The 12,291-nt window shown below is 42.7% G+C and overlaps 1 protein-coding gene across 1 annotated transcript in view; it reads right to left on the bottom strand.

Annotated features, from left to right (window-relative positions):
• Positions 1–12,291, bottom strand: part of LOC139762777 (kin of IRRE-like protein 1) — a 200,065-nt gene that overhangs the window by 15,232 nt on the left and 172,542 nt on the right. Inside the window, exon 5 of the mRNA XM_071687919.1 lies at positions 8,965–9,021. Coding sequence (XP_071544020.1) covers positions 8,965–9,021 — 57 coding nt within the window. The remainder of the gene's footprint in view (positions 1–8,964; positions 9,022–12,291) is intronic.

Here is a 12,291-nt window from a genome sequence, read left to right as displayed (position 1 = left end):
GTAGATAGGGTGGGTCGTTCGCCCAGTGATAAGTACGACTAGTAGTGGGTCGTATATATATTTTTTTATTTTTTATTGTACTTAATCGCCGTCTCCCGCGTCAGCGAGGTAGCGCAAGGAAACAGACGAGAAATGGCCCAACCAACCAAGGTACACATGTATATACATAAACGCCCATACACGCATATATACATACATATACATTTCACCATATACATACAGGTATGTACACATGTACATATTCATACTTGCTGCCTTCATCCATTCCCGTCGCCACACATGAAATAGCATACCCTAGCCTGAGCCAGGTACCCATTTTATTGGAGTGGATGAACCATGGCTGGGATGGGCCTGTTCTTGTAGCGGTCTGTACCAGCTGGAATGTTCTCGATTCCGTTAGAGTGGTGAACTTGCCACATTGGGACGAGGGATATCAAGGGGGCAAGATATGTCGGTGACGAGAACTGGTGTATTTGATTCTTTTCCCGAAAGTACGAAGGACGGGAGTGTTCAAGGTGTGGTGCGTTCATTGAACATGACGGTGCGATCCTTGAACACGACGGTACGATCCTTTGAGCACGATGGCACGATCCTTGAACACGACGGTACGATCCTTGAACACGACGATACGATCCTTTGAGCAAGATGGTACGATCCTTGAACACGACGGTACGATCCTTTGAGCATGATGGTACGATCCATTGAGCACGACGGAACGACCCTTGAACACGACGGTACGACCCTTGAACACGACCATGTCACCAATGGCTATGAGAGACACACACATCTGTAACCTTTGTGGGTACAGAACGGTACAGACGACTGTACCTTATTCATCTGTGTCACTAAAGAAATACAGATGACTGTATCGCATTCGTCTGTGGCGCTAAAGAAATACAGTCGACTGTATCGCATTCATCTGTGGCGCTAAAGAAATACAGATGACTGTATCGCATTCTTCTGTGCCGCTAAAGAAATACAGACGACTGTATCGCATTCATCTGTGGTGCTAAAGAAATACAGACGACTGTATCGCATTCATCTGTGGCGGTAGAGAAATACAGACGACTGTATCGCATTCATCTGTGGCGCTAGAGAAATACAGACGACTGTATCGCATTCATCTGTGGCACCAAAGAAATACAGATGACTGTATCGCATTCATCTGTGGTGCTAGAGAAATACAGACGACTGTATCGCATTCATCTGTGGCACTAAAGAAATACAGATGACTGTATCGCATTCGTCTGTGGCACTAAAGAAATACAGTCGACTGTATCGCATTCTTCTGTGGCACTAAAGAAATACAGACGACTGTATCGCATTCATCTGTGGCGCTAGAGAAATACAGTCGACTGTATCGCATTCATCTGTGCCGCTAAAGACATACAGATGGTCAGAAACTGCTGCGAACCAGCTGCCACCTGGGGAGGGTCGTAACGATCAGCTAATGACCCAGACATCATTAACACCGACCATTCGGTCTGGCTTGTGAGTGAGGGGAGTGAGTGAGTGAGGGAGGAAAAAATATGAGGAACAAACATTTACACAAGTGATGGGAAAATGAGGTGAGGGAGGGAAGCATTATTATGCTCTCTGAGGGGTACAAAAATAGAAAAATTATGCTTCACTCTGATCCGCTGTGGACAGTGGCTGACGAGTTCCCTTCCTGGCCCTGATGGAAATGCATTTCGATGCCTTTGCTTCGACCCGACTCATTGATACACAGGGAGGCCTTGAGTAAAGACGTTTCGGCCTTAGTGCCCTTTAGAATTAAGGTTAAATTGCATCGTCTTGAGACACACTGGAAAAGAATAGGTTTGAATAATACCACATATTTTTTTAGTCTACGAAAATATATCATTTTGATGCAATATATCAGAAAAGAGTTGCCTTAATACAATTCTAAATCCATTTAGAACCAGTGCACGCCAGTGTATGGACTGTGTTTCTGTATGTTTATCGTAAGTAACATGTAACAGTTAACATTTCCATGAACATCATCAATTTACTCCAAACTCAAAAGCCATTTTTGAGAATTTCGCAATACGCATGACTCACAGGTGAGTCATACATTCTGACAGACAGACGCCATGACATACACACACACACACACACACACAGAAAGGTATATGCATAATCCAACTCAGTTCGTGATGTACGATCGTTTTCGTCCATCTCTGGAAGGCCACGACCTGGAGTTCCAGGAGGTCCAGGTCAACACTCTTTGCCTGGAATCCATGATTACTACAGAGGTCACTATTTCCTGGACACAATCCACCTGGTGGGGAGTGTGGGGGGTTGTGGGGGTTGGAGTGGGAGTGTGGGGGTTAGAGTGTGGGTTGTGAGGGTTGTTGTGGAGAATTTATGACCCATAAGATCTTCCGGTCGCTCATATGAGCACGAGTGGTAGATAATCTATCGTACCACCACAACAACAGCAACGCGTTTTCTCTGTGGAGGTTGACCCCTACGGAAGACGGAAGGCGTTGCGACACCAGACGACCCCCGTCGTGCTCAAGGGTCGTACCGTCGTGCTCAAGGGTCGTACCATCGTGCTCAAGGATCGTACTGTCGTGCTCAAGGGTCGTACCGTCGTGCTCAAGGGTCGCACCGTCGTGCTCAAGGGTCGTACCATGGTGCTCAAGGTCGTACTATCGTGCTCAAGGATCGTACCGTCGTGCTCAAGGATCGTACCATCGTGCTCAAGGATCGTACCGTCGTGCTCAAGGGTCGTACCATCGTGCTCAAGGTCGTACTATCGTGCTCAAGGATCGTACCGTCGTGCTCAAGGGTCGTACCATCGTGCTCAAGGTCGTACTATCGTGCTCAAGGATCGTACCGTCGTGCTCAAGGATCGTACCATCGTGCTCAAGGATCGTACCGTTGTGCTCAAGGGTCGTACCATCGTGCTCAAGGTCGTACTATCGTGCTCAAGGATCGTACCGTCGTGCTCAAGGATCGTACCGTCGTGCTTAAGGGTCGTACCGTCGTGCTCAAGGGTCGTACCATCGTGCTCAAGGGTCGTAACAGTGCAGTACTATATTAAGAACATAATTATATAAATAATACATGATGATAATTACCGCTATATTCATCTACATACTAACGATAACTTCGTTATCAGTACAATTAACGCTGGCCATCGTAACACACAATTACCAATTCCTGTTATTATCAGCGTCGTCGTCTGAGCTGTAATTGTTACAGATGATAACGAATTTATATCAGTGACTTGATGATAATTATTATTACTGCTACTTCCACCACCACTTCTACTACTACTTCTACTACTACTACTACTACTGCTACTACTACTACTACTACTACTACTACTACTACTACTACTACTACTACTACTGCTACTACTACTACTACTACTACTACTACTACTACTACTACTACTACTACTACTACTCACACACATCCATTCATTATATACAGCAAAACTATATCATTGGGGGGAAGGGGTAATACCAAGCGTGTTTCTATATATATATATATATATATATATATATATATATATATATATATATATATATGTAACATTTCTCTCTCGTGTCTCCCCTGATGATGTGATTATTACATGAAAGTGCACTTGGGAACTTTTCAAGTTTCATTTTCCCCCGTGGACTCATAGGAATATATATATATATATATATATATATATATATATATATATATATATATATATATATATATATATATATATATATATATCAGTTACACCTACATCAATCAAACTCTTATTACACCCGAATCATGAAAACGTCCACCATTTTTCCAAAAACACACTAAAAACAAACAAACAACAAACAAAAAAACAGATACAGTGAGAAGCGACTGGTAGTGGCCTAGTACCACGACCTTGGTCAAAGAAAACGGCCTCCGGGCCCAATAAATAATACTGCTCTGCCAATATAACTCAGCCCCCCCTAAAAAGAAAAAAAGAAAAAGGAAAAAAAAGAAAGAAATTTATATATATATATGTGGCGTATTTCCACCAAAATCCCCAATAGTCACTTTGTTGCAAAATCCAAACCTTTATATGTTTTTTGGATCCTCTTTTTTGTTTTTCTCTGTTTTTGTTTATATAAAATCCCAGAGCGTCAGTCACAACTGTACACAAAACAGAGGGGACGTAGCCTATAGTGTCCTCGCCAAACACACACACACACACACACACACACACACACACACACACACACACACACACACACTGTATCCTTCCCCAGCCAATACTCACACCCCCTTGTCCAATTGCTCGATCCACCCCTATAGCATTTCTCCCTCCCATTTTCTGCTGGGTTTTTCTGGAATCGTGGGAAGGAATGTATATTTTTTAATGTCTGTTGAGACGGTACCCTAATCAAGGCCACATATATATATATATATATATATATATATATATATATATATATATATATATATATATATATATATATATATATATATATAAATATATATATATATATATATATATATATATATATATATATATATATATATATATATATATATATATATATATATATATATATATATATTGGAAAGGATCACAATTGTGCGCGTGATCAAGTATATATATTCCTATGAGTCCACGGGGGGAAATGAAACACGATAAGTTCCCAAGTGCACTTTCGTGTCATAATCATATCATCAGGGGAGACACAAGAGAGAAATATAAGGGCATCCTAGCTACGTCTCTTCGTTGTATATCAACTGGCTGTTATATTTCTCTCTTGTGTCTCCCCTGATGATGTGATTATGACACGAAAGTGCACTTGGGAACTTATTGTGTTTCATTTTCCTCGTGGACTCATAGGAATATATATATATATATATATATATATATATATATATAAATATATATATATATATATATATATATATATATATATATATATATATATATATATATATATATATATATATATATATATATATTGAGTGGGAGAAGTATAAAAGAAAGAGACAGGAGGTCAAGAGAAAGGTGCAAGAGGTGAAAAAAAGGGCAAATGAGAGTTGGGGTGAGAGACTATCAGTAAATTTTAGGGAGAATAAAAAGATGTTCTGGAAGGAGGTAAATAGGGTGCGTAAGACAAGGGAGCAAATGGGAACTTCAGTGAAGGGCGTAAATGGGGAGGTGAAAACAAGTAGTGGTGATGTGAGAAGGAGATGGAATGAGTATTTTGAAGGTTTGTTGAATGTGTCTGATGACAGAGTGGCAGATATAGGGTGTTTGGGTCGAGGTGGTGTGCAAAGTGAGAGGGTTAGGGAAAATGATTTGGTAAACAGAGAAGAGGTAGTAAAAGCTTTGCGGAATATGAAAGCCGGCAAGGCAGCAGGTTTGGATGGTATTGCAGTGGAATTTATTAAAAAAGGGGGTGACTGTATTGTTGACTGGTTGGTAAGGTTATTTAAAGTATGTATGACTCATGGTGAGGTGCCTGAGGATTGGCGGAATGCGTGCATAGTGCCATTGTACAAAGGCAAAGGGGATAAGAGTGAGTGCTCAAATTACAGAGGTATAAGTTTGTTGAGTATTCCTGGTAAATTATATGGGAGGGTATTGATTGAGAGGGTGAAGGCATGTACAGAGCATCAGATTGGGGAAGAGCAGTGTGGTTTCAGAAGTGGTAGAGGATGTGTGGATCAGGTGTTTGCTTTGAAGAATGTATGTGAGAAATACTTAGAAAAGCAAATGGATTTGTATGTAGCATTTATGGATCTGGAGAAGGCATATGATAGAGTTGATAGAGATGCTCTGTGGAAGGTATTAAGAATATATGGTGTGGGAGGCAAGTTGTTGGAAGCAGTGAAAAGTTTTTATCGAGGATGTAAGGCATGTGTACGTGTAGGAAGAGAGGAAAGTGATTGGTTCTCAGTGAATGTAGGTTTGCGGCAGGGGTGTGTGATGTCTCCATGGTTGTTTAATTTGTTTATGGATGGGGTTGTTAGGGAGGTAAATGCAAGAGTCTTGGAAAGAGGGGCAAGTATGAAGTCTGTTGGGGATGAGAGAGCTTGGGAAGTGAGTCAGTTGTTGTTCGCTGATGATACAGCGCTGGTGGCGGATTCATGTGAGAAACTGCAGAAGCTGGTGACGGAGTTTGGTAAAGTGTGTGGAAGAAGAAAGTTAAGAGTAAATGTGAATAAGAGCAAGGTTATTAGGTACAGTAGGGTTGAGGGTCAAGTCAATTGGGAGGTGAGTTTGAATGGAGAAAAACTGGAGGAAGTGAAGTGTTTTAGATATCTGGGAGTGGATCTGTCAGCGGATGGAACCATGGAAGCGGAAGTGGATCATAGGGTGGGGGAGGGGGCGAAAATTTTGGGAGCCTTGAAAAATGTGTGGAAGTCGAGAACATTATCCCGGAAAGCAAAAATGGGTATGTTTGAAGGAATAGTAGTTCCAACAATGTTGTATGGTTGCGAGGCGTGGGCTATGGATAGAGTTGTGCGCAGGAGGATGGATGTGCTGGAAATGAGATGTTTGAGGACAATGTGTGGTGTGAGGTGGTTTGATCGAGTAAGTAACGTAAGGGTAAGAGAGATGTGTGGAAATAAAAAGAGCGTGGTTGAGAGAGCAGAAGAGGGTGTTTTGAAATGGTTTGGGCACATGGAGAGAATGAGTGAGGAAAGATTGACCAAGAGGATATATGTGTCGGAGGTGGAGGGAACGAGGAGAAGAGGGAGACCAAATTGGAGGTGGAAAGATGGAGTGAAAAGGATTTTGTGTGATCGGGGCCTGAACATGCAGGAGGGTGAAAGGAGGGCAAGGAATAGAGTGAATTGGAGCGATGTGGTATACAGGGGTTGACGTGCTGTCAGTGGATTGAATCAGGGCATGTGAAGCGTCCGGGGTAAACCATGGAAAGCTGTGTAGGTATGTATATTTGCGTGTGTGGACGTGTGTATGTACATGTGTATGGGGAGGGTTGGGCCATTTCTTTCGTCTGTTTCCTTGCGCTACCTCGCAGACGCGGGAGACAGCGACAAAGTATAAAAAAAAAAAAAAAAAAAAAAAAATATATATATATATATATATATATATATATATATATATATATATATATATATATATATATATATATATATATATATATGTTCCCTGGGGATAGGGGAGAAAGAATACTTCCCACGTATTCCCTGTGTGTCGTAGAAGGCGACTTAAAGGGGAGGGAGCGGGGGGCTGGAAATCCTCCCCTCTCGTTTTTTTTTAATTTTCCAAAAGAAGGAACAGAGAAGGGGGCCAGGTGAAGATATTCCCTCAAAGGCCCAGTCCTCTGTTCTTAACGCTACCTCGCTAATGCGGGAAATGGCGAATAGTTTGAGAAAAAAAAAAAAAATATATATATATATATATATATATATATATATATATATATATATATATATATATATATATATATATATATATATATATATATATTTTCTTTCTTTCAAACTATTCGCCATTTCCCGCGTTAGCGAGGTAGCGTTAAGAACAGAGGACTGGGCCTTGGAGGGAATATCCTCACCTGGCCCCCTTCTCTGTTCCTTGTTTTGGAAAATTAAAAAAAAAAGAAAAAAAAAAAAAAAAACGAGAGGGGAAGATTTCCAGCCCCCCGCTCCCTCCCCTTTTAGTCGCCTTCTACGACACGCAGGGAATACGTGGGAAGTATTCTTTCTCCCCTATCCCCAGGTATAATATATATATATATATATATATATATATATATATATATATATATATATATATATATATATATATATATATATATATATCGTAGTGTTTTGGTCATGCAGCATTGCTCACTGTAGCACATAGCGCTTACCTAAGCTGCATGGGGTCAAGTCAGGTCACGTCCCGCACCATCCATCAGGTCACGCCACACGGCACGTGACCTGAGGTGTGGTCTTCTGCCACCACAGGGAAATTGGGCTGAGGGTAGCCGCCATTTGAAGACCCATTTTCTCGTCAGCCAATTCCTTAATGAAGTACTGAACTGCCTAGTTATTAATACGCTCGTTAGGCCCTCCCTTGTACCCGACGCTCAAAGTAATTAAACAAGATCCAGACATGTTGTTAACAAGGGTAACAAGATTCGTACGGCCATTAAATCTTGACCTCAGATAACCTCGGAATTAACAGGCTTGTTAATATGTGAACAGGAAGGTCACACTCCTTCAGGTCTTTAGCGTGTCACGATGGTGATTCCAGTTGACCTCAGGTCGTGAGGTCATGACCTCCCTGCAGTTTTCAAGGCTGCGCTACGTCCGTAGCTGGGGCAGGAAGGTCACCTTGCTCGCGAGAAGTTCCTCTTTGAGTGTCGTTTAAAATCCCTTCATCTCTGACCACTGAAGTGAATAACGTCCCATGGAGCCTTTTGGCGACCTTTTAAAGGCCGTGACCTTGGACTGACCTCAAAGGCTCACCCTTGACCCTCCTGAAGTAAACGTCCCCAGAGAGCCTTTTGGCGACCTTTTAAAGGCCGTGACCTTGGACTGGCGTCTGGAGCAATGTTATCCAGTGTCTCAAACTTTCTAGGGGACATTTGTTTACCAACAAATACCTTGGGACATTTGTTTACCAACAAATACGTCGGGACATTTGTTGACCAACAAATACGTCGGGACATTTGTTTACCAACAAATACGTCGGGACATTTGTTTACCAACAAATACGTCGGGACATTTGTTGACCAACAAATACGTCGGGACGTTTATTGACCAACAAATACATCCAGGTGTTCAAGGGCGAACAGTGTCGTCCCACAGCAGAGCCCGAGCCACACACCTAGTACGCCAGGTTGACCACCGCACGCCTCCCCTCCCGCGCCTCCCCTCCCGCGCCTTCTAATCTACATGCCCAACCTGACGCAGGAGCTAACCATTTAGGTCCGCCAGGTCTCCCTACACGCAGGGCAAGGGGGGGCGGCGAGGCCCTTTGTGTGTCTCTCCCAAGGGCAAAGCCCTTTTACTCACCGTCTTCGCCCGTGGTGGCCGGCATCTTGTACAGTTGACCGTCCAAGAAGCGTTTATCTGAGAAAGAAAAAAAAAAGGGGGGGAAAAAGAGAGAAAAAGTCATTATTTCTAACGTTTGTGAGAGAGGGGAAGAAAAGGTAATGTTATCTATCTATCTATTAGTAGCTACGTACACACATCTATTGTGGGTAGTGTGGGGGAGAGAGGTGAGTTGGTGTCATATACATTCATGTTCTTAAAATTACTTGTTGATTATTTTTTCAATGGTTGATTTGAATCTAGTTCATGATGAAGTTGAACTGTGTGATTGTGTGTGTGTGTGTGTTTGTGTGTGTGTGTGTGAGTGTGTGTGTGTGTCTCTCTCTCTCTCTCTCTATCACATATAGGTATCCATACCTGTATATATATTGAGGGAAATCTCCTATGTAAATATTAGCTAACTATCAAATGAAGGCTTGGCTATTTTGTTTGGATAATCAAATTATAATAAGGTTAACTAAAAACACCTTTTTTTTTTTATTACATATTGTTTTGATACGGTCTTAAAACCTCCTATCCTCTACCCTTTCCCTTCATCACCCATCCACGTACCTCCCTTTCTTGTCTCCTGTTCTCTTCCCTTCCCTTCATTACCCATCCACCTACCTTCCTTCTTTGTCTCCTATCCCCTTCCCTTCCCTTCATCACCCATCCACCTACCTTCCTTTCTTGTCTCCTATCCTCTCCCTTTCCCTTCATCACCCATCCACCTACCTTCCTTCTTTGTCTCCTATCCCCTTCCCTTCCCTTCATCACCCATCCACCTACCTTCCTTTCTTGTCTCCTGTCCTCTTCCCTTCCCTTCATCACCCATCCACCCACCTCTTCTTCCGCCATTGAACCCTCATCCGCTCTTGTGCTAACGACCCCTCCATTTCTCCTTCACATTTTCCTGTACAGTCTCTTGTGGAACAGGTAATTTATCATGAACCTTTGGGAAGGGCCAGTCAGTCGACGACCCAACTACTCCTTTCTCCTCGTTCACAAACCCGTGAACCCAACAAGCCTTGCTGTGGCGCTCAAACTTTTCAGTCACACGCTTCTGTCTTTTACGCCGCCCTGGTGCCTCTCTCTCTTCCACAATGAGTCTAATGCATGTGGCAACTTTAGAACGCCAGGTAATACGCATTAGAACGCCAGGTGTATATTAGAATTGATCTAAGTGACAGATCAAAGCTTGCCCTGAATTGGAAACCCCCCCCCCTCTCTCCCAGGCCTTTAATAAAAAGGTTATATAGCATGGAATGTTGTTTCCAATTTGATCCCTTTGTATGTCCTACAAGTGAAATTGTCTTTTACAGTTCGGTTGAACTCCGGGTCTATCCACTGGTGAAACTCTTCGCTCTCTTTCTCTTTTTTTTCTGTCTGGTACAGTTTAACTCCAGTGGATTCACTGGTTAAACTGTCTTTGGTAGTTCAGTTTAACTTCACTGTGGCTTCTGGTTACGGGGTCAGGTCAAAGGGCAGGCCATCATACGCAAGGGTCGTACCGTCTCAGAGCCAGGGGTCGTACCGTCGAAGTCAAGGGTCGTACCGTCACAGTTAAAGGTCGTACCGTCACAGGTAAGGGTCGTAGCGTCACAGGTAAGGGTCGTACCGTCACACTCAAGGGTCGTGTCGTCAATCAAGGGTCGCACCTTGAACCTCAAGGGTCGTACCGTCAACCGTCACAATCATGGGTCGTACCTTCAATCATGGGTCGTACCTTCAACCTCAAGGGTCTTACCGTCACAATCATGGGTCGTACCTTCAATCATGGGTCGTACCGTCAACCTCAAGGGTCGTAACGTCAATCATGGGTCGTACCTTCAACCTCAAGGGTCGTACCCTATACCTCACGACTGATATGTATTACATACCACCCAAAAAAACCTAAATAGAAATCACCTTCTTTAGCTCGTGTCGTATAAAGAGACACACATCGCCCTGCTTCGGGCCACAGAGCACGAAACATCACACACACACACACACACACACACACTGCCATTCCACAAACCGTTGCTCATATGGTATATATATAGTACTATTGCCAATTGCTTTTCGCACTTCTGGGATTAAACCCTCTGGCTTGGTTGTGGAGTGAGCAAGTATTTTAACAACTGATGGTGTTATTAACACTCCTGGATTGTTATTGTTGTTATTGTTATTGTTATTATTGTTATTATACAACCCCGGGGACTTCATCTCGAGGGATCCCTGAGGGTGAGGCTGCGCCACAATCAGTAGCAGGGAAAGGAAGTACATCTCGAGGGATCCCTGAGGGTTCTGGGCTGCGCCACAATCAGTAGCAGGGAAAGGAAGTACATCTCGAGGGATCCCCGACGGTTCTGGGCTGCGCCACAATCAGTAGCAGGGAAAGGAAGTACATCTCGAGGGATCCCTGAGGGTTCTGGGCTGCGCTGCAATCAGTAGCTGGGAGAAGAAATACTCCTTTCGAGTAAGAGACGTTCTCGTCCACATACATTCTAGTGAGGGAATTTCTTTTTCATTTTTTCTTCCTCAAAGTCTCAGTCGCTCGTCTCTTCCTTACTCTGCCTCCTCGCTCAGGGTAGGAAAGCCAAGGGATCTTATATACGAGAAATGGTTCATATATACGTGGAATGGTTCTCATATACGTGGAATGGTTCGTGTATACGTGAAGTGGTTCGTGTATACGAGAAATGGTTCATATATACGAGAAGTGGTTCGTGTATACGTGAAATGGTTCGTGTATACGAGAAATGGTTCATATATACGTGGAATGGTTCTCATATACGAGAAATGGTTCATATATACGTGGAATGGTTCGTGTATACGTGAAATGGTTCATATATACGTGGAATGGTTCTCATATACGAGAAATGGTTCATATATACGTGGAATGGTTCTCATATACGAGAAATGGTTTATATATACGTGAAGTGATTCGTGTATACGAGAAATGGTTCATATATACGTGAAGTGGTTCGTGTATACGAGAAATGGTTCGTGTATACGTGAAGTGGTTCGTGTATACGTGAAATGGTTCATATATACGTGAAGTGGTTCGTGTATACGTGAAATGGTTCATATATACGTGAAATGGTTCTCATATACGAGAAATGGTTCATATATACGTGAAGTGGTTTGTGTATACGTGAAATGGTTCATATATACGTGAAGTGGTTCGTGAATTTCGTGAAGCGGTTCTTCTATACGTGAAGTGCTTCGTGTATACGAGAAATGGTTCATATATACGTGGAATGGTTCGTGTATACGAGAAATGGTTCATATATACGTGGAATGGTTCTCATATACGAGAAATGGTTC

This window comes from Panulirus ornatus, chromosome 44 (assembly GCF_036320965.1).
Source record: "Panulirus ornatus isolate Po-2019 chromosome 44, ASM3632096v1, whole genome shotgun sequence".
NCBI lineage: Eukaryota > Metazoa > Arthropoda > Malacostraca > Decapoda > Palinuridae > Panulirus > Panulirus ornatus.
The sequence above is the reverse complement of the archived record's forward strand: the minus strand, read 5'-3'. Positions and strand labels throughout refer to the sequence as shown.